The sequence below is a fragment of the Myxocyprinus asiaticus genome, chromosome 12, assembly GCF_019703515.2.
Source record: "Myxocyprinus asiaticus isolate MX2 ecotype Aquarium Trade chromosome 12, UBuf_Myxa_2, whole genome shotgun sequence".
Lineage (NCBI taxonomy): Eukaryota > Metazoa > Chordata > Actinopteri > Cypriniformes > Catostomidae > Myxocyprinus > Myxocyprinus asiaticus.
This window is the reverse complement of record NC_059355.1, coordinates 44,456,888-44,477,435: the sequence shown is the minus strand read 5'-3', so window position 1 is coordinate 44,477,435 and position 20,548 is coordinate 44,456,888. Positions and strand designations below refer to the sequence as shown.

Genomic DNA, 20,548 nt, shown 5'->3' with positions numbered 1-20,548 from the left:
TCGCCGATCGTCCGATCCAGCTATTCGATTTTCGCGATTGTTTGAAGCAATCAGGTGCTTCGTTTTGACGAGTTTATCCGTTTTTTAAGTATTTAATCGTTATGTAAATGCAGGGATTTAAATAAGAGCAGGAAATCTTTTGAGGAAGTGGAGTGACAGCCCCGCTGTAAATCAAGATGGCAGGTAACGTGCGTTAAGTACATTTATTTAAAGCTTTACGGTGCGGTTTTAAGAGAATCGATTACGTTGTCGCTGTAGACTTTAATGACGAGTGATTCTCTTTCAACATGTCTGCTGTATTTTTGAACAAAGTTCACGAGTCTAGGGGTATATTATGGGGATTAACACAAGTTGCGAGTTGTTGAGCTAGCAGGATAGAGTGGAATAGGTGATAAAAGTGTTTAAATAGACAGCTAGTGTCTATATGTTGGAATAAATGCTCTAAAAATCGAATTTATTTTCTCTATCCAACCATATCTGTGAAAATAGCGTGGTTGAGTTGACAGTAGCTTGACTGTCAGTTTGTTAGCCAGCCTGACTGGAGTCGACCGGATAACACGTTTAGTTGACTACCTGACCATTTTAAATACTATATAACGTGCCAAAACATGGCAATTGTTTGTATCTTGTTTAACACTACAAGGTTTTACTATATAAAGCATGTTTCATGGGTATGTATTTGCCTAGTAAGCGGGTTATTTGATGTAGTCACCTGAGTTGACAACGTTTTAATGATGGACATTTGCTAATACTACAATACATACAGTGGCTGTGTCAAAACCTAGTTAGTTACCTACTTAGACAGCATTTTGGGGCATTATTAATGTTTCAAACGATGCCCAAAAACGCTGTCTAGGTTGGCAGCTTGGCAGGTTTCAGAGACAGACCAACCGGGTGGCAGCAGCATGGCGTACTATCACCCATTCTATTAACTTTTGTTTATGTTTTTCCCAGGTCTGTCTTTATATTTTGAAGATGGCCACGATGATTTGGATGACTGTGAGTATGCTGAACAGAACACATCAGAAACTTTAGATAACTTCAAGTAAACATATTATGTGTCTGCTCTGTCAGGCTGTCTACTGTACACAATATAGATGAAAAGTATAATCAGTGTAGACTTTGCTGCCAGAAGCAGAACACATGAAGTGGAAACCCTTCAACGGATCTTGCTTTATTGTAGAGCCAATGCCAGAACATTTCACCTGGATCTGTACTCTGTTAGTAGGATGCATCTCATGAAAACTTGTCCAGGTCACCTTTCAACCCAAACTCAAAAGAGAGAGAGAAAAAAAAAAAATGGCATTATTGTCATGAAAATTAAGTACATACTTCCAGTAAAAAATCACAGTAAAAGCAGTACAACAAATATTACAATGCATTTCTAATACTACCATAATTTACCATTTAAATCATTTATTTATTTTATTTTTATCCCCTTTTTTTCCCAATTTGGAATGCCCAATTCCCACTACTTGGTAGGTCCTCGTGGTGGCTCGGTTACTCACCTCAATCCGGGTGGCGGAGGACAAGTCTCAGTTGCCTTCGCTTCTGAGACCTTCAATCCGCACATCTTATCACGTGGCTCGTTGTGCATGACACCGCGGAGACTCGCAGCATGTGGAGGCTCATGCTATTCTCCGAGATCCACGCACAACTTACCACGCGCCCCATTGAGAGCAAGAACCACTAACCGTGACCACAAGGAGGTTACCCCATGTGACTCTACCCTCCCTAGCACCCGGGCCAATTTGGTTGCTTAGGAGACCTGGCTGGAGTCACTCAGCACACCCTGGATTCGAACTAGTGACTCCAGGGCTGGTAGTCAGCGTCAATACTCGCTGAGCTACCAAGGCCCCCAACAATGTAAATCATTTCTAATTACATTTTCCCATTGCAGTATTGAAAAGGTCAATTTTTTGAGGGGGAAATGTGCTTAATTGTCATGAAAAGAATGTCGCAATGCAAAAAATCTTAAAGGAATAGTTTACCCAAAAATGGAAATTTCCCCCTCATGCCATCCCAGATGGGTATGACTGACTTTCTTCTGCAGAACACAAACAAACAATTTTAGAAAAATATTTCAGCTCTGTATGTACATACAATGCAAGTGAATGGTGACTAAAATTTTGAAGCTCTAAGAAGCATGTAAAGGCAGCATAAAATTGATCCATACAACTCCAGTGGTTTAATCCATGGCTTCTGAAGCTATCTAATTGGTTTTGGGTGAGAACAAACCGAACAAAATATAACTCCTTCACTGTACATCTTGCATTGCAGTCTTTAGGCGTGATCATGATTTCAAGCTCAAATACTCTTCCTAGTACTTGATGCTTGCGCAGAGTGCTAGATGATGGCCAAGGAAACTGCTGGTCTCAAGATTTATAGTGAAAAAGAAGTAACATTTTAGTCTGTTCTCACCCAAAACCGATTGGATCGCTTCAGAAGACATTGATTAAACCACTGGAGTCAGATGGATTATTTTTATGCTGCCTTTTATGTGCTTTTTGGAGCTTAAAAGATTTGATCACCATTTACTTGCATTACATGGACCTACAGAGCTGAAATATTCTTCTAAAATTCTGTTTGTGTTCTGCAGAAGAAAGTAAGTCATACGATTGGGTGAGTTAATGATGAAAGAATTTTAATTTTTGGGTGAACTATTCCTTTAATAGTCCTAAGAATAGGCTTCATTTTCTTTAAGCAAAATATAGTTTCTAATTTCTCTAGCTGTATTGCTCTGAATTTCTCTCCATCTTTAAAGGGAATACTGGTTTGAATTTGAAAGCACTCACTTTTGATACCTTTACTCATACTGGACATTAAATCGTACATTGTCATTTACTCTCTGTATGAATTGTTTTTGCAGTTGGATTCGATGACTATGGCTCAGAGTGTGATGGGATTCGGATAACAGCATTCCTGGATGCAGGCCAGGATAACCTCACCCCTCTGGGCCGGCTGGAGAAATATGCTTTCAGTGAAAACGTCTTCAACAGGTGAGATATGAAGCGTGTGGTCTTCAGCCTAAATCGTGCACAAGTAACTGATATGTGAGACCATTCTTAAGCTGTTTTTTCCACTCTGTCATGCAATACACAATGTTTTTTTAGGAGTAGTATAAGATTTTATATGTCCATCTTGCACATGGAATATACTCAAATATACAGTGATATTTCAAATAGAATGTATGAGGATACCTTTTTATGGCACAGTCTTGGAACATAATTTAGAAATTTAAGGGCTTAAAGTGAATTTGATATGACTTGGTTTCTTACTTTTGGACCAGGGAGACTTCTAAGGAGCCAAACTTGTCACTGTAGAAGAACACTTGGTTTTGGGTGGTTTCTCGTCTGCGTATTTTAAAATATTACAGTTTTTTTTTTTTCTGGGAAAACTGCAGTTGAGCAATATTTTTTTTAAACAGTTTTGTGCTTATAAATTTTGAGGATGGAGTAATTCATGTGATCTAATATGGTGTGCTTGATATTTTTGTAAATAACAATTTTCCAGGCAAATTGTGGCACGTGGATTACTAGATGTGCTCCGGGAATTTTGTGATAATGAAAATGACTTCATCAGTGTCATGGAAACAGTTGCCAGGATGTCTGAGGATGGAGGTGTGTATGACTTTTACATGTACTGTATGTATTTGATGTGTCTGGCATGCTGGTGCTGTGTGTAAGAACATTTGTGTGTGGTGATGTTACAGAACCAACAGTGCGAGCAGAGCTGATGGAACAGGTACCAAACATTGCCATGTTCCTCCATGAAAATCGACCCAATTTCCCAGAAGCGTTCTCGAGGTACTTGGTACCCATTGTGGTCCGGTATCTCACAGATCCTAATAACCAGGTAAATTTCACTTTAAACGGATAGTTCACCAAAAAATGTCATTATATCATCATCATCATCATGTACTCACAATTATGCTATATTTTTATTTTTCCGTGGAACATGAAAGAATAGTCCAGAATAGACATTCCGGCTGCTCTTTAGCCATACATCAAAACTTAATGTTAACTGAGGCTGTCAAGTTTCTAAAATGACAAAAAGTAGTACCTTGAAAGTAAAAAGGATTGTAATAAAAGTAGTCCATATGACTTGTGCACTATATTCAAAGTCTTCTAAAGCCATACTATTGCTTTGTGTGAGAAACAGACCTAAATTTAAGTTTACATTTTTAAGAAAACTTTCCTCGAAAGTGCCAGGTTTGAGTATGCATGAGTATGAATGAGATTTGAGGTAGGCAAGCTTTTTGGTGACTTGAAATTTGAAGCAACGAACTCCTTTTAAGTAGAGGTCGATTGATATATCGGTTTTACCAATATTTAATCTGTGCCGACAGTTACTTTTTGAACTATCGGTTATCGAAAACGTGTATGCTGATAGTTTAATTTTTTTATTATTATTATTCCTCCGTGTTCCTCTGTGGCCAGCGCTGGAGGATTCTTCAGTTTGAAAATCTTGGTTCTACAGAATAAAAGCGGCCTCTAGAGGTGAAATAAAAACAAAAACTGACACCTTGTGGGGATTTGCTGAATCTAAATCTTCAATCATTAACAATATTTACTATTTTTATTCTTATCTCATGCATATATTGTCATTTTGATTAGATGAACAAGTGTTTTAAATTGAAGCGAGGGCATGCAAAACGGAAAGAGCCCCTTCAACACACATCAAGTCTCCAACTTCATATTTTGTGAATAATAATTAATCTTATTCCTCGTTAAACCTCATCTGATGAAATGTATATATTTTACAAAACCCTTCATCTTGTGAATATATAGGCTATAAAAAGCTTAATTTGATATATACTTGAATAAAGAGCATTGAAACAGAGCCAAGTCTACATAATTTCAAAATAAGAGTCCAGTCCATGATGTATTTTTTTTTTTTTATATATAATATATATATGTTTAAAGTCCTGCGTTATGCAACATTTTTTGAAAGAAAATGTTTTTGATTATTATTGGAATTTTGGTTGCACTGTAAACTGCGTCTGGGGTTTTATTCATTTTGGACTATTGTAGCCTTTGTCTGTGCCTGTCATTGGAAAAGAGAAGGAAAGACTTTATAAACTATCGGCCGATTAATCGGTTATCTGCCTGTGATGAGGAGGAGGGCGGGGCCGTGCCATGAGGACACACGCCCGGCCTCGCCCTCCTCCTCGGCACACTGCCTTTTCCACCACCTTACTTATCGGTATTGGCAAAATCCACTATCGGCTGAACTCTACTTTTGAGTTCCATGGGAAGAATAAATCTTGTCTTCCAAGCAACATGGAGTAGGTGAAAGAATTTTTATGTTTTGAAATATTTTTTTCCTGTGCAACCATATCAGTAGATGTGAACATGAAAAGTATTGTCTCTTGACATGGTGAACCACCAATCAATGTTTTTCCCTTTAGGTGCGAAAGACGAGCCAGGCTGCTCTGCTGGTGCTGCTTGAACAGGGTCTGATGAGTAAGGCAGATATGGAAGGAAAGGTCTGCCCTGTGCTCCTGCAGCTCACAGAACCCAGCAGTGATGATGACTACAAGATCGAAGCTGTAGCGGTGAGATGAAGAATTGTCTTTGTGTGACAGAGAATGTACTTTTGATCAAGGTTCTGAAAGTTTTATTTAGCTTTAATTTCCATTTAATTTTTAATTTGCCGTCCTAATTTTGTTTAGTGTTATTTAGTTTTCACTCTATGACTGATAAGTTTTAGTTTTTTCTTAGTGTTTTCTAGATTCTATATTTAGTTTTTATTTTAGTTTTAGTATTTAAGTGCGGCCAAACTAAATTAATTTAAAGTTGCACATAGTAAGTTTTTGTTCATGTTATCTAGGACACCTAGGGGCGTGGATGCAGCATCATTCTAATGCAATAGTTTTCAGTTGAAAATGGCCATTGTTGAAAATCCCTTTGTACAGTCAGGCATGATTAATTTAATCCATGAGTAAATGTGTCCAATAACAGGGAGGGTTCTGAGATTGAGTAGGATTCAGCTGGTCATGTGATGATAATATGGCAGCCCCCATGAGGGGACCCTCTCCATGTAGAATAAACCAGCTTTTATAGGTTTACTGAAATGACTGGAGTCTTCATCTCATGTGATTCATCATAATTATATACATACACTTCAAAATTGTAGTTGATTTCTTTAGAAGTAAGACTTCTTTTAATGAGGACAAAATTACTTGTGCACCTTTAAATATGTTAAATGCTATTACATTTCTCAGGGCAGTATTGTGTTGTCACTATCTAGTGGTATTTTTATGCAAACGAAGGCGGGTTGTAAAGGTTTCACATTTTATAATATACAGCTTATCTAAAACTAAAATTAATTTGAGGTCATCTTTATTTTATTTTAGTTAGCTTTTGAATTATGAAAATCTTTTTGTACTTTTTCTTCAATTGTTAATTTTCTTTTATTTCAGACTTAACTTTTTAGTTTTATTTATTACATGAAAAATGTTTCATTTAGTTTTGGTTTTTGTGAACCTCTTTTGACATCTGAAAAAAACCTTACTCATCATGAAAATATGAAGGTACTTTCTTCAAAGGCCTTGGCTTAAAATAGGTTTCATTTCCTGTTGCAACTTCATTCTATCTGTGCTTGACTGTACTGCTAGTATGATTGTGCTCATTATTTTGCAGGGTGGGGTGGAACTCTCATGCTTTGGTCTGTATGTTGATAGTTGAATATTTTGTTGCAGATCATGTGCAAGTTAGTGACCATGTTGAGTAAAGACACAGTGGAGCACCTTCTATTGTTGCGATTCTGTGAACTCTGCAGTGACGCCAGATTATTCCAAGTCCGCAAGGTAATGATTTGCTCAAAATCTTCAACGATGCCTGTATCCTGTACATAGTGTATGAATGTCATTGCATTAGATAACGAAATATCAAACCAAGTAGCGTTAGATAGCACAAGCATACGTTTCGAGCAAAACATTTCACTAAACTCTAAAATTTATTAGGTTTTAGATGATAAAACGAGAGATACAGGTCTGAATGAAGACGAAAAATATTTGGACACTTTCTGGTTGTCATACGTTAGTGGAACATGTCCATAATTCATGTGATGAACTACACCTGTGGTTACTCTTCTTGGACACTTGTGTGAACTTGAGGGAAGCTGACGTCATACATCCACTAATAATCACTTTCGGTGCAGTTATTTAAAAGTAATTGCAAAAATGTCTAGAAAAGTGAATTTGGTGTTGAGAAAAGGTCTGGTAGCATTTATTTGCAAATGCCACTTGGTTTGTTTTGTTTTCTAGTGTTCCCAAGTGCCACTGAAAATATGGTACTTTCACAAATAAATATGGAAGCCCTCTGAGACCATTCATTATTAAGGTGTCAAGATCATGAGAAAAATAACCATTTTCAAAAATAATCTCAAATGACAAAAAATACATGGCTTTCATAAACAAGTAGCCTTGACATGGTGAAAACAAGTATGCTGCTCACTGTGGTATGTATGTCACTGTTTTGTCATTAACATAACTGCAGATTGAAGGGCTTAGGTCTACACTTATAAAAAAATGTGTTAAGAATGTTAATCTACTTTCGCAACTGGTGCAGGGTTGGCATGAAACAGTCCTGCACTCGCTGCAACAAGCTTGTTTACAACATGTAAACAGGAGACTTTGTGAATGTCCAAACCCTCTATTACACTTTCTTTTTCTCCACCAGGTCTGTGCAGCAAACTTTGGCGAGTTCAGTTCTATTGTTGGCCAGGAAGCCACAGAGAAACTACTGGTGAGGACCAAGAGTTTCACAGTCACATGAATTATTTGAATGAAAATATTAACACGTATAAACTCGTACACGTACAAAGCTTAAAATTCAATTCCAATACCAAGGCTGTTTGGTGTACCCTTTTTTTTTATTTTATTTTTTTCTTGTTGTGAACCACTTCTCTTTCTTTCAATTCAGATGCCTAAGTTTTTCGACCTGTGCTCGGACAATCTGTGGGGTATTCGGAAAGCCTGTGCCGAGTGTTTCATGGTTGTTTCAAATTGCACTTCTGCAGAGGTGCGACGCACTAAGCTGTCCCCCTTGTTCATCATTCTCATTAGTGATCAGTCACGCTGGGTAAGAGCTAAGCAATAACACACGAAAGGCCGAAACATACTCTACTCAAGTACGTGAATGCAGATGCAACCTGCAACGCAAGCTCGATTTCATGGGTCGTAGCGTTCTGAAATGTGTCAGACCACAATTCATAACTCAACTCAACAACGCATAGCATTCTCAATGTTGCCGCAAGGGGCACTATAGCGAGATTACTGTGAACTGTCAGTTTCTAGGATGTTTTCTCTTTCAAATCAATTTAAAAAGAAAACCAGTTTACACTCAGTTTAAAAAGAATATTGCTGGGCAAGTAAGTTAAAGTTGATATGTTTATAGCAACTTACCTGAATAATAACATCCAGTTTATTGGCACAGATGTTTGAAGGTAACTCTATCACCCCCTTGAGTACTGAGGTTTATCCCCACTACATCAATCCAAGAACGGACGTTAAGCGTGTTTAACCAGACCGCACATTGGCAATGCAGTGGCCAAGCACTCGATTCTGTGTTCACGTACTTGCGTAGAGTATGTTTGGGCCTTAACACAGTATTTTTACAAGGCTTTTTTGTTCTCACTAAGCGCAAAAATGTGTAAAACAACATATAGCCAATCAGACCATATTAGATGTTTAATACACAGCTATGTGGAGTGGGATGTTTGGACCAATTTGGCAAAATGTGACAGAAATAGAAACCAAGCAGCTGACAATTTATTGTTAGGACAAAGACTCATAAATATGGAAGGGATTTATCACTTATGGAATTAAACTGATTGTGCCTACTTTTACATTCCCATCTTGGAAATTGAAATCATTTTCAAAAGGAGAGGGTACATCTGCTTATATTCGTCTGTGTTTTTCCTGTTCAGGTACGGCAGGCTGCGTTCCAATCTCTAGGTCGTTTCATCTCTACATTCGCCAACCCTTCTCTCACAGGACTGCACTTCTGTGAGGACGGAACCCTCCGTGAGATATCCAAGATCTCCTCTGGGAGGTAAAAGCACAAGGATACTCTCTGTACCATAACTGAACTATACCCAACCCATTTCATTTCATTGGAGATGTTTTGGAACTCCCCTTTATTACAAAGGAAAATAAACTAGGCCTTTCTTATATGCTTGTATTTAGCCATGGGCAGGTGACCATCAGCAGCTCAAGTAACTCCTGCAATGCCTCAAGGGAAGGTTCCTCAAACAGTCGCACTCAGCCGTCCTTAAAACAGCTACAAACCACCTCAGCCACAACAGCTCCACCATCACAACCTCATGAGGGCTACCAGCATCCCACACAACCCCAGGAAGAGAGGACCACCCAGGGCCAATCTGAACACTCCGCTTTTGCCTCCATCCAGCAGACGGATGACTGCACAATGTACAACACCTTCAACTTCTGGAGATCCCCATTGCCTGATATCACCCAGGACCTCCAACTACTGCATGTAGAGGAAAGCAACGAGGAGGAAAGAGAGAAAGAAGAGACCACGAGGGAGGGAGAAGATGAAGAAGAACAAGCGCCATGTTTAGATTCTCAAGGCCCAGCCACCAGCTCCCAGATTCAGAAGGTTTTGGACTGTCTTCAGCCCCACCTAAATGATCCTGATGTACAAGGTGACCGATTATACGTATATGTACTGTTTATAACATACGTTTGCTAAACAGGTTTTATTACTCTTGCTTGCTTTTTATTTGCTTAAAAGTGAGTGTTTACTATTAACTGATTGTTTGCCTCTTTCCTTAAATGGTGCCAAATTTGTGTAATGCCATTCATACACTTGAATTGCTTCAGTGCAGTCGGGTTGTAGATTCCAGCTTAAGTTTCTAAGTTTGGAAATTTTGCAGACTGGAAATTCTGCTTTTCTGATTTGAATGGAAGTTAGACCAGTGTTCTGTACGCTTGATTAGTAGTTCTCAAATTATTTGTGTCCGTGTGTTTTCCACTTGCAGCTCAAGTTCAGGTGTTGTCTGCTGCACTGATAGCTGCCCAGTTAGAGAGTCAGACAGATGATGCAGATGACTCTGTGTTGGAGAGCAATGGTTCTGCAGGCTCCCCGACCTCTGATCTCAGCACCATGAGTGAACTCTCGCTGACCGATGCACAGATCTCAGACTCACCCTCTACATCACCTGTACTGGTGGATGACTCTGAACCCAGCAGTGAGGTAAGATGAATTCTAAAGGCACGGTCACATTTACCTTCGCGCTGCGAAATTCTGTGAGTGTAAAACAGGCATCTAAATGAGAATCCACGCAATTGTGAATTTCGCACAATGGACTACCGGTGGCAAAGAATTTGCCCTCTCGAATTTAGCGTGAAGTTCAATTTTGGTGAACTTTGACAGATAAATTTGCCATGTTAAACTAGAGGAAGTTGCTTGGTTTGGCAGTGACCTGTGTGGGCAGTGCTTTGTACACAGCTTTCTGGGTATGTTAATTATCAAAAATCAATTAATCGTCAAATAATTTGATAGATTAAGCTTATCAATCGTTGGTTAATTAATTTCAAGACAAATGTGTGCGGTAATCAAGCCAGCAGACATTAAGGCTGTCTTTATAGTCATGCTCCACTAGAGGGTGCTTGAACGCTCCAAGTCAAGTCTTTTCCGAATTGATGCATCTGGAATAACCGCACAAATCAGAGATGAAGCAGGCTCAATGTAAACAGTGTTGGAGCGTTTCTCTATGAAATAACATAATGATTACTGCATACACTGTGATAGTGTGTTAAAGTACAACATGACAAGCACTGTTGATCTGCTGGTCTCCTTGTTTCATCCCAACCTAAAATTACATCTGCGATCGCCGGGAAAGCACATTCAGCTGACATCTTGTTATGCTACTGTGTTTACGCAGCGTGATTTGACTTACTTTTAAATAAAAAAATAAGTCCAAAGATCCAGAATATCCCACGATCCACAACGTGAAGTTTTAATGAACTCTAATAAGTATACAAGTTATATATCTTGTGTACAAGTTATTATTAACAGTACTTCATTAACAGTAATTAAACAGTTCACACATTTTTACTAAACATAGCCTAAATGTATTAAAATACATTGAACTATGAATATTTTTAGAGGAAAATGCCAATACTTGCATTTCTTAAGTATATTAATTATACATGCACATATTTTTGGAGCCCTCCACGTGTGTGTTGTAATGGATAATGTACAGTCAGCCAGTTCTTATCGCACAATAAACCCCAACAGGGGTGAGCAGAGTCTTGTATCACCCTGAAGGGTTTTATTTTGTGATGATAACCTGCTGAATATACATTATCCTGCTTATTACATGACTGCTAACCAAATAAATACATGGACATATAAAATTGATTTCTGTTGAAGTTACGTAATTTGAGAAGAAATTGCTGAAAAGCTGAACAAACAAGTTCTGTTGGTATCTGTTTTGTGAAAATTACCATCTGACTCATTATACAGCCTATTGCAAGACTACTTGCCAAATAAACATATAGATGGGCATGAAACATTTGATTTGAGTTTAATTTATTTTATTAGCTTACTTGTAGAGATCACACAGTGAGCGAGAAGCAGGAGAGACAGCTCGCAGAACCTGGATGAGCAGTCTGATTTGTGGTTTGTAACAAAGTTCAATGGAGAGGAGGAGGCGAGAACTGACTTGGCAATATAAATAATAGTTTAATAATAAACTTAAACAAAAAGACAAACATATACACGGCAGCTGCCCGTAACACACTCTCGAACTGCCGCCTCTGGTCACCTTTATCCCTCTCGAGGGCTTGATTAGCCTGATTAGAGGCCAGGTGTGCAGCATCACGATCCAGCCCCGCCCTCCTCCCTGCCACACTCCTCCCTCCTTTCCTTCTGGCCCCGCCTGCCGGCAGGTCATCCCCACCTCTTCGGACCTGGGAGGGTGACAAGGGGAGGGAAAAAAACAACAACAAAAACGAGAGGGAAAGGCCAACACAGCAGAGAGAGAGAGAGAGAGAGAGAGAGGAAAAAAAAACGTACTCGCCGGTTCTCCGATACACCGTAGCCTGGTCCTCGGCCACTCCTCCACTCTCTAGTGGACAACAGCCGTGCCTCCCTGGGCGGATTGGAGGCAGTCCTCCAGCCCCTGGCGGACAGAACGCCCCGCCGTGTTTTCGGTGGATGGTAGGGGTCTCCCCCGCCCCTGGCAGCGGTTCTCCCGCTCCAGGCGGTCGGCCAGGAGCCCCTCCCCGCTCACGGTCGGCGGTCCTCTCTTGACCTCGCTGCGTTTTAGCAGCCGTTGGTGTCTCCTCCACCCCTGGCAGCGGCCCTGACCGCTCCAGGCGATCGGCTAGGAGCTCCTCCTCCCCTCGCGGTTGGTGGCCGCTCCGTTGGGGTGGATGGTAGTGGTGAGGACTCTACTATGGCGCATCCCTCCTCCTTCCCTGGTTTTGGCACCAGTGTAACAAAGTTCAATGGAAAGGAGGAGGCAAGAACTGGCTTGACAATTTAAATAATAGTTCAATAATAAACTTAAACAAAAAGACAAACCCAAACACATACAGGGCAGCTGCCTGTAACACTCTCTCTCTCTCTCTCTCGAACTGCCACCTCCGGTCGGCTTTATCCCTCTCCAGGGCTTGATTAGCCTGATTAGGGGCTGGGTGTGCAGCATCACGACCCAGCCCCATCCTCCTCCCTGCCAAACAGTTGTTACAGAGTAATATCAGACCGCTAGAGAGCACCATTGACCAATCAGAATCAAGTATTCCAGAGAGCCATGTAATAAGCGGTGTTAACGATTAATTGATCGTTAATTATCACAAAGATCGATTATTAATGTCTGAAAATGTACATCCCTATTCACAATGGACAAGGATATTTTATTAGCGGCTTCTCTCTTTTAGAGTATAAAGTGCAGCTATAAAAAGAGGCTTCTGAACAATCTTTTTTGCTGGTTTGACACGCGCTCAACGTCCGCCACGGCTTCTTCGCTCGCTGAATTTCGCCATGCAAAGGCAAATGTGACCACCCCTTAAGTTTAATTAAAAGATAAATGTCGGGGGCCTGGGTAGCTCAGTGGTAAAAGATGCTGGCTACCACCCCTGGAGTTCGCTAGTTTGAATCCCAGGGCATGCTGAGTGACTCCAGCCAGGTCTCCTAAGCTACCAAATTGGTCCGGTTGCTAGGGAGGGTAGAGTCACATGGGGTAACCTCCTCGTGGTCGCTATAATGTGGTTCGTTCTCAGTGGGGTGCGTGGTGAGTTGAGCGCAGATGCCGCGGTAGATGGCGTGAAGCCTCCACACGCGCTATGTCTCCGTGGCAACACGCTCAACAAGCTGCGTGATAAGATGCGCGGGATGATGGTCTCAGACACAGAGGCAACTGGGATTCGTCCTCCGCCACCCGGATTGAGGCGAATCACTACGCGACCATGAGGACTTAAAAAGCGCACTGGGAATTGGGCATTCCAAATTGGGTGAAAAAGGGGAAAAATCCAACAAACCAAAAAATAAATAAATATATATGTGTCAAAGAGGTTTATTTGTGGAATGTTTTAGGCATTTGTGAAAAACTTTGTATAGTGAGTATGTTTTCAAAAAAATGTCATGCATTTTTATTTATCAACTAACTTCATACTAAGTGCAGTAAACAAAAAAAACAAAACAAAAAAATATATATATATATATATATATATATATATATATATATATACATACAGGTGCATCTCAATAAATTAGAATGTCGTGGAAACGTTCATTTATTTCAGTAATTCAACTCAAATTGTGAAACTCGTGTATTAAATAAATTCAATGCACACAGACTGAAGTAGTTTAAGTCTTTGGTTCTTTTAATTATGATGATTTTGGCTCACATTTAACAAAAACCCACCAATTCACTATCTCAAAAAATTAGAATACATCATAAGACCAATAAAAAAACATTTTTAGTGAATTGTTGGCCTTCTGGAAAGTATGTTCATTTACTGTATATGTACTCAATACTTGGTAGGGGCTCCTTTTGCTTTAATTACTGCCTCAGTTTGGCGTGGCATGGAGGTGATCAGTTTGTGGCACTGCTGAGGTGGTATGGAAGCCCAGGTTTCTTTGACAGTGGCCTTCAGCTCATCTGCATTTTTTTGGTCTCTTGTTTCTCATTTTCCTCTTGACAATACCCCATAGATTCTCTATGGGGTTCAGGTCTGGTGAGTTTGCTGGCCAGTCAAGCACACCAACACCATGGTCATTTAACCAACTTTTGGTGCTTTTGGCAGTGTGGGCAGGTGCCAAATCCTGCTGGAAAATGAAATCAGCATCTTTAAAAAGCTGGTCAGCAGAAGGAAGCATGAAGTGCTCCAAAATTTCTTGGTAAATGGGTGCAGTGACTTTGGTTTTCAAAAAACACAATGGACCAACACCAGCAGATGACATTGCACCCCAAATCATCACAGACTGTGGAAACTTAACACTGGACTTCAAGCAACTTGGGCTATGAGCTTCTCCACCCTTCCTCCAGACTCTAGGACCTTGGTTTCCAAATGAAATACAAAACTTGCTCTCATCTGAAAAGAGGACTTTGGACCACTGGGCAACAGTCCAGTTCTTCTTCTCCTTAGCCCAGGTAAGACGCCTCTGACGTTGTCTGTGGTTCAGGAGTGGCTTAACAAGAGGAATACGACAACTGTAGCCAAATTCCTTGACACGTCTGTGTGTGGTGGCTCTTGATGCCTTGACCCCAGCCTCAGTCCATTCCTTGTGAAGTTCACCCAAATTCTTGAATCGATTTTGCTTGACAATCCTCATAAGGCTGTGGTTCTCTCGGTTGTGCATCTTTTTCTTCCACACTTTTTCCTTCCACTCAACTTTCTGTTAACATGCTTGGATACAGCACTCTGTGAACAGCCAGCTTGAATGTTTGTGGCTTACCCTCCTTGTGAAGGGTGTCAGTGATTGTCTTCTGGACAACTGTCAGATCAGCAGTCTTCCCCATGATTGTGTAGCCTAGTGAACCAAACTGAGAGACCATTTTGAAGGCTCAGGAAACCTTTGCAGGTGTTTTGAGTTGATTATCTGATTGGCATGTCACCATATTCTAATTTTTTGAGATAGTGAATTGGTGGGTTTTTGTTAAATGTGAGCCAAAATCATCATAATTAAAAGAACCAAAGACTTAAACTACTTCAGTCTGTGTGCATTGAATTTATTTAATACACGAGTTTCACAATTTGAGTTGAATTACTGAAATAAATGAACTTTTCCACGACATTCTAATTTATTGAGATGCACCTGTATGTATATATAATATATATATATATATATATATATATATATTTGGTGTGAACATCCATTGCCTTTAAAACAGCACCAATAGCTAATTCTATTACATTTTTGTTTTTTCTGTTAATGCCTGCTGTTTCACTTTTAGTGTTAAGCACTGATAGTTGGTTATTAGTACTGAATTGTACAGAATATGCGTTTTATGTAAGCCAGTTGCAGTGTTATTTTTAGCCAGATGTAATTTGAAGAAAGTGCTTGTGCTGTAACTATGCAGTACAGTTCATTATTCATGCATTTCTGTGTGTTTCCATATAGGAGTCAGACCTCATAGAAAATGTGGAGGAAGACAAAGACTCGGACACCACCAGAACTTCTGAAGAGGAAAAGTATAAAGTTCAGGTAATGCACTGCTCTGAATATATATAGTACTAGGAACTCATTAAACTGGTACTGTAATAGACAAAAATAATGAGCACAAATAGATTTAATTTACAAAGCAGATATTGGACAACAGTGTATTTTTGTATGCATGTTCATATAATAAATCTTTTTTCTAGCCTTGATTTTCAGGCAGTTGTACAAACCGTAAACTGTTGATGTTGATTTACCAAGTTTTAAAATCATTAATGAAATATGAATGGCAAAAAAGCGCACAAACATTTTAAAATGCAAAAAGTCCATTATAAATGGGTTGAAGTAAACTGTAGTTTCGAAGTAGCCTCACATCCGTAGTTCGTTTATAGATTGTGCTTATAGATTTATAGTGTTTGTAGAGGTAGTGCTGTTCTGCAGAAAGAGCTCTAGTTAAGCAGCAGCCAGTTTGATACGACTATAAAAACATTACACCATGATGTCTTCTAACATTCTTTCATTCTCACTCTTTCCATCTCAGAATGTAATTCCCCAGCAGTTGTTGGATCAATATCTGTCTATGACAGACCCCGCTCGAGCTCAGACTGTAGACACTGAGATCGCCAAACACTGTGCTTTTAGTTTACCGGGAGTTGCCCTAACGCTGGGCAGACAGAACTGGCACTGCCTCAAAGACACGTACGAGACCCTCGCTACAGACGTACAGGTAAAGCTTCCTTTAGATGGCAGTATCAGAGCAGTTTAGACTGACCTGAATTTGGTTTATACTTGGGGGGTCTGCCAATATGTTTTCAATGGCAGACGCAATACAGTGTGATTCCATATCTAGAGTCCAGGGTAGCATATCCCAAAAGCTTTGCAAGCACAAGTTGATCATAAAGACCATCGATGCCAGTGGTTTCTACGATCTACTTAGGTTTACGATGCTTTTGGGAAATGCAGCCCTGGCTGATATAGTCATCAATTTTCATTTGTTGCATTTGTCAAATGGAGTAACACTGAATGTATTGACAGTGGAAGGTGCGTCGGACGCTGGCGTTTTCTATCCATGAGTTGGCAGTGATTCTGGGGGATCAGCTAACAGCAGCTGATCTGGTGCCCATATTTAATGGCTTCCTCAAAGATCTAGATGAGGTGCGGATAGGAGTCCTCAAACACCTGTATGATTTCTTAAAGGTGAGAATGATGTGGAATTTCCTCCCAGAAATCTGAGTTTTTGTGGGTCTTGCATTTTGTGCAAATAACTTTTTCTTCCAATTTCTCCATCCAAGAAAATCCTTTTTAAGGGACCTGTCTACAGCAAAATTGAGATTCATATTTTGCCTGAAAAGCAAAAGAAAAAAAATAAGAAAATTAAATTTTATATATATTTTTAATTTTTTTTGCAAAATGTAATTTCACATTTATTTATTTATTTTGGGGGGTGAAATATGACCCGGACATTTTTCATGAGATACAACTAATGGCCATGGTAGTTTCGATTTATAAGTTTCAAACAAAAGATGTATTTATGAGCTTTTACCTTATGAAATGTGTTTGCATATTTTTCCAAGTAGATAAACCTCTTCTTTATGTTTTGGTTTGAACCATAACTCTTATGCCTCTACGCTATCCATCTATGCCCATATAGGATATTAAATGGTCTGAGATTAGTACCTTTAGTATCTTTGTGTCTTTTATCTTAATTACTATATTTCTGTGTCCTCTTTCATAGCTTCTTCATGCTGAGAAGCGCCGGGAGTATCTGTACCAGCTACAGGAGTTCATGGTGACTGACAATAGCCGAAACTGGAGATTCCGATATGAGCTCGCTGAGTATGTACTAAACATTCCACATGTTTAATTCACAAAGTGGCTTTTGAAGCGCTCATGCGTGATCTCACTCTTATGGTATGTATGTGTCTGTACATCTAGACAGCTCATCCTGATCATCGAGTTGTACAGCCACAACGATGTCTATGACTACCTCAGACAGATAGCACTTAACCTCTGCTCTGACAAAGTGTCTGAAGTCCGATGGATTTCATACAAACTGGTGAGTCTTTTCCCCACAGACTATTTTCAAAGTAGCAACAACAATACTGTGCCTTTCACTGGCTGTATTGTTTTAGCACATCTTCTGTTTTTACCAACTCCATTAAGGCTGTTTACACCTGGTGTTAACACACGACTCGGTTGATTCAATCACAAGTGGTCAGCTGAGACCCATTTGTCTGGTTCCGATGACGAAGATTCCAGTGAGATTTTCTAGAGTAAGGTGTCTGATTGGTCGCTGATGGTCGAGCCATATGCATCCCTGCGCACTTCTGAAAGTAGTTTGAGCGATTGTATCACAATGCATGTGTGAGATGCATCAAACCCCTTTTACACCAATATTTAGCTTGTTCACTTGTGATTGTATCACCTAGGATGGATGTTAATGCCACGTATACACAACATAATGTTTCAGAATCAGCATGACTGTCAGCATGTTGTCTTTTGCGTTTGTGTGTAGGTGGTGGAGATCCTGCAGAAGCTGTATTCCTGTGAAGCTCATGACCTGGGACTCAATTTCATTAATGAGCTCATTATGAGATTTTGCCACTGTTCCAAATGGGTTGGACGCCAGGCATTTGCCTTCATTTGTCAGGTAAAAGTACACTGAACTAAGTCATTGTCTTGCAGGGTTTTTTTATGTCACAACCATCTGTAAATGATTTAATGAAAATAGTTCTAGCATTGTTTCATTATTTAATTCCCTCTGTAATTTTTATTTCTGTAAATCAAGGTTATACTTGGCAAAGTATGTTGACATCAAATGTATACATATAGCAAGTGCAGTTTGCTGTGTGGGACATTTGTGAGAGCCTACTGGCTGAACAGAAGAACTTTCTGAAGAAGTCTTTAAAATAGTTGTTAAATCAACAGTATGTGATTTAAGACATTTTCTGTTTTTGTGTGCAGGCTGTAGTGGAGGAGGACTGTATGCCCATGGAACAGTTTGCACAGCATCTTCTGCCCAGTCTGCTCAGCCTCTCATCCGACCCTGTGCCCAACGTTCGTGTACTGGTGGCCAAGGCATTACGGCAGAGCGTGTTGGAAAAACGTAAAAGACGCATACAATTTAACGAAAATTTAAAGGAATAGTTCACCCAAAAAATTTTCATTCTCTTATCATTTACTCACTCGTATGACTTTCTTTCTTTTGCGGAACACAAACGAAGATATGTTAATAGAGATATGTCTGTTTTTCCATAGTGTGAGTGAATGGTGACCAAATTTTTAAGCTCCAAAAAGAAAGGCAGCAATAAAGGTAATCCTTATGACTCCAGTGGTCTAATCCAAAAAAAGGAGTTGCATTGTGGGCTGTTCTCACCCAAAACTATTTAGATCACTTCAGAAGACTAGGATTAAATCACTGGAGTTGTATGGATTACTTTTATGCTGCTTTTATGTGCTTTCTGGAGCTTCAGATTTTTGCTCGCCATTCAATTGCATTGAATGAACAAACACATATCTACATTAAAATATCTTTGTTTGTGTGAAAGTCGTACGAATTTGAGATGACATAAGGCTGATATATCGTCTCAAAAGTAAGAGAATTATAATTTTTAGGTGAACTATTCCTTTAAATGGAGAGTTCACATAAAAAAGAAATTTATGCCATTTACTCACCCTCATGTTGTTCCAAACCCATATGAATTTCCTCCGTGGAACACAAAGAAAGATGTTATTGAATACTAGCCTCAGTCACCGTTCACTTTCATTGCATCTTTTTCTCTACAATGAAAGAGAATGGTGACTGAGGAGCAGTGTCACTGTGATTTGGCATCAGTTCTGATTACAGTCTATGTTGTATGCTCTGATCTCAGCGTACTTTAAGGACCCTGGCAGTGCATACTCGGATGAAATCATGGAGGCTCTGTCTAGACTGAGGATGGACAAAGACAGGGATGTGCGGTTCTTCGCCACGCTAGATCCCAACAGGGGCGTCATGGACACGACAGCGCTCATTTAGCACCTTGTACTGTCTGCACACAAGAACAAGCACCAGCAGGGACAACACTACACCACTTTACACAGACACACACGTTTACACATAGAAACAACTTACCTACACACACTCACAAATTTATCCTCAATACTCTCCTCATACTTTAGTATATGCATATATTATGCATTTTCTCAATTATACACATGATGGGCTTCATTTAGGAAACTTTGCACAGATATGTGGCTAAATCAAACAAACTAGGGCCCTTAAAACTTTACAGTGAATATGCAAATACAATGTATCCTAATCTCTGTGTTTAGTAAGATTGGCTGTTTTATGTTTGTCTTCATTTTTACGTAATGCAGTGCAAAATTATTTTCCATCTGAAAAATGAATCTGCGAAATGCATTGTGAACTATACTTGGTTTTCTCTGCCCTAGATTGTTAGATTGACATGTCAACAATACTGCCAATCAGATAAATATTTATGCACAAGTTCAAGTGAAAGTATTTAAAGGGATAGTTCACACAAAAATGAAAATTCTCTTATTTACTCACCATAATGCCATCCTAGATGTGTGACTTTCGTCTGCTGAACACAAAGATTTTTAGAAAAATATTTAAACTCTGTAGGTCCATTCAATGCAAGTGAATGGTGACCAAAATTTTGAAGATCTAAAAAATCACAAAGGCAGCATGTAAGTAATCCATACAACTCCAGTTGTTAATGCCATGTCTCCAGAAGCGTTATAATAGGTGTGGTGAGAAACAGATCAATATTTAAGTCATTTTTACTATAAATGTCCACTTTCATCAGCCCGCCTAAGCACTTCTGTCCTAAGAGGAGTTCTTTTGTTTTTGGTTATTTGCATTCTTTGTACATATCGGCAGGAGAATATATAGTAAAAAAGGACTT

At 39.5% G+C, this 20,548-nt stretch overlaps 1 protein-coding gene across 2 annotated transcripts; it reads left to right on the top strand.

Annotated features, from left to right (window-relative positions):
* The first annotated feature begins 25 nt into the window (after positions 1–25).
* LOC127449340 (serine/threonine-protein phosphatase 4 regulatory subunit 1-like) lies at positions 26–20,255 on the top strand. Of its 2 annotated transcripts, XM_051712700.1 has the most exons (21): positions 26–183; positions 955–999; positions 2,870–2,999; positions 3,514–3,620; positions 3,713–3,855; positions 5,411–5,557; positions 6,704–6,811; positions 7,686–7,751; positions 7,929–8,087; positions 8,935–9,059; positions 9,194–9,598; positions 9,638–9,672; positions 10,009–10,223; positions 15,603–15,686; positions 16,180–16,365; positions 16,674–16,835; positions 17,374–17,474; positions 17,574–17,694; positions 18,154–18,288; positions 18,603–18,744; positions 19,511–20,255. In XM_051712700.1, exons 1-21 carry the CDS (start codon positions 177–179, stop codon positions 19,654–19,656), a joined length of 2,769 nt encoding a protein of 922 aa, XP_051568660.1. In that variant the 5' UTR covers positions 26–176; the 3' UTR covers positions 19,657–20,255. The 2 variants fall into 2 exon arrangements, with proteins under 2 accessions (XP_051568660.1, XP_051568659.1); XM_051712699.1 differs by having other exon boundaries at positions 9,194–9,672.
* The last annotated feature ends 293 nt before the right edge of the window (positions 20,256–20,548 follow it).

Excerpts from the sequence above, each read along its gene's own strand:
- LOC127449340 (XM_051712699.1), top strand. Across the intron at positions 9,060-9,193 it reads TCCAAGATCTCCTCTGGGAG|CCATGGGCAGGTGACCATCA; the intron begins GTAAAAGCACAA and ends GCTTGTATTTAG. Across the intron at positions 18,745-19,510 it reads GCAGAGCGTGTTGGAAAAAC|CGTACTTTAAGGACCCTGGC; the intron begins GTAAAAGACGCA and ends CTCTGATCTCAG.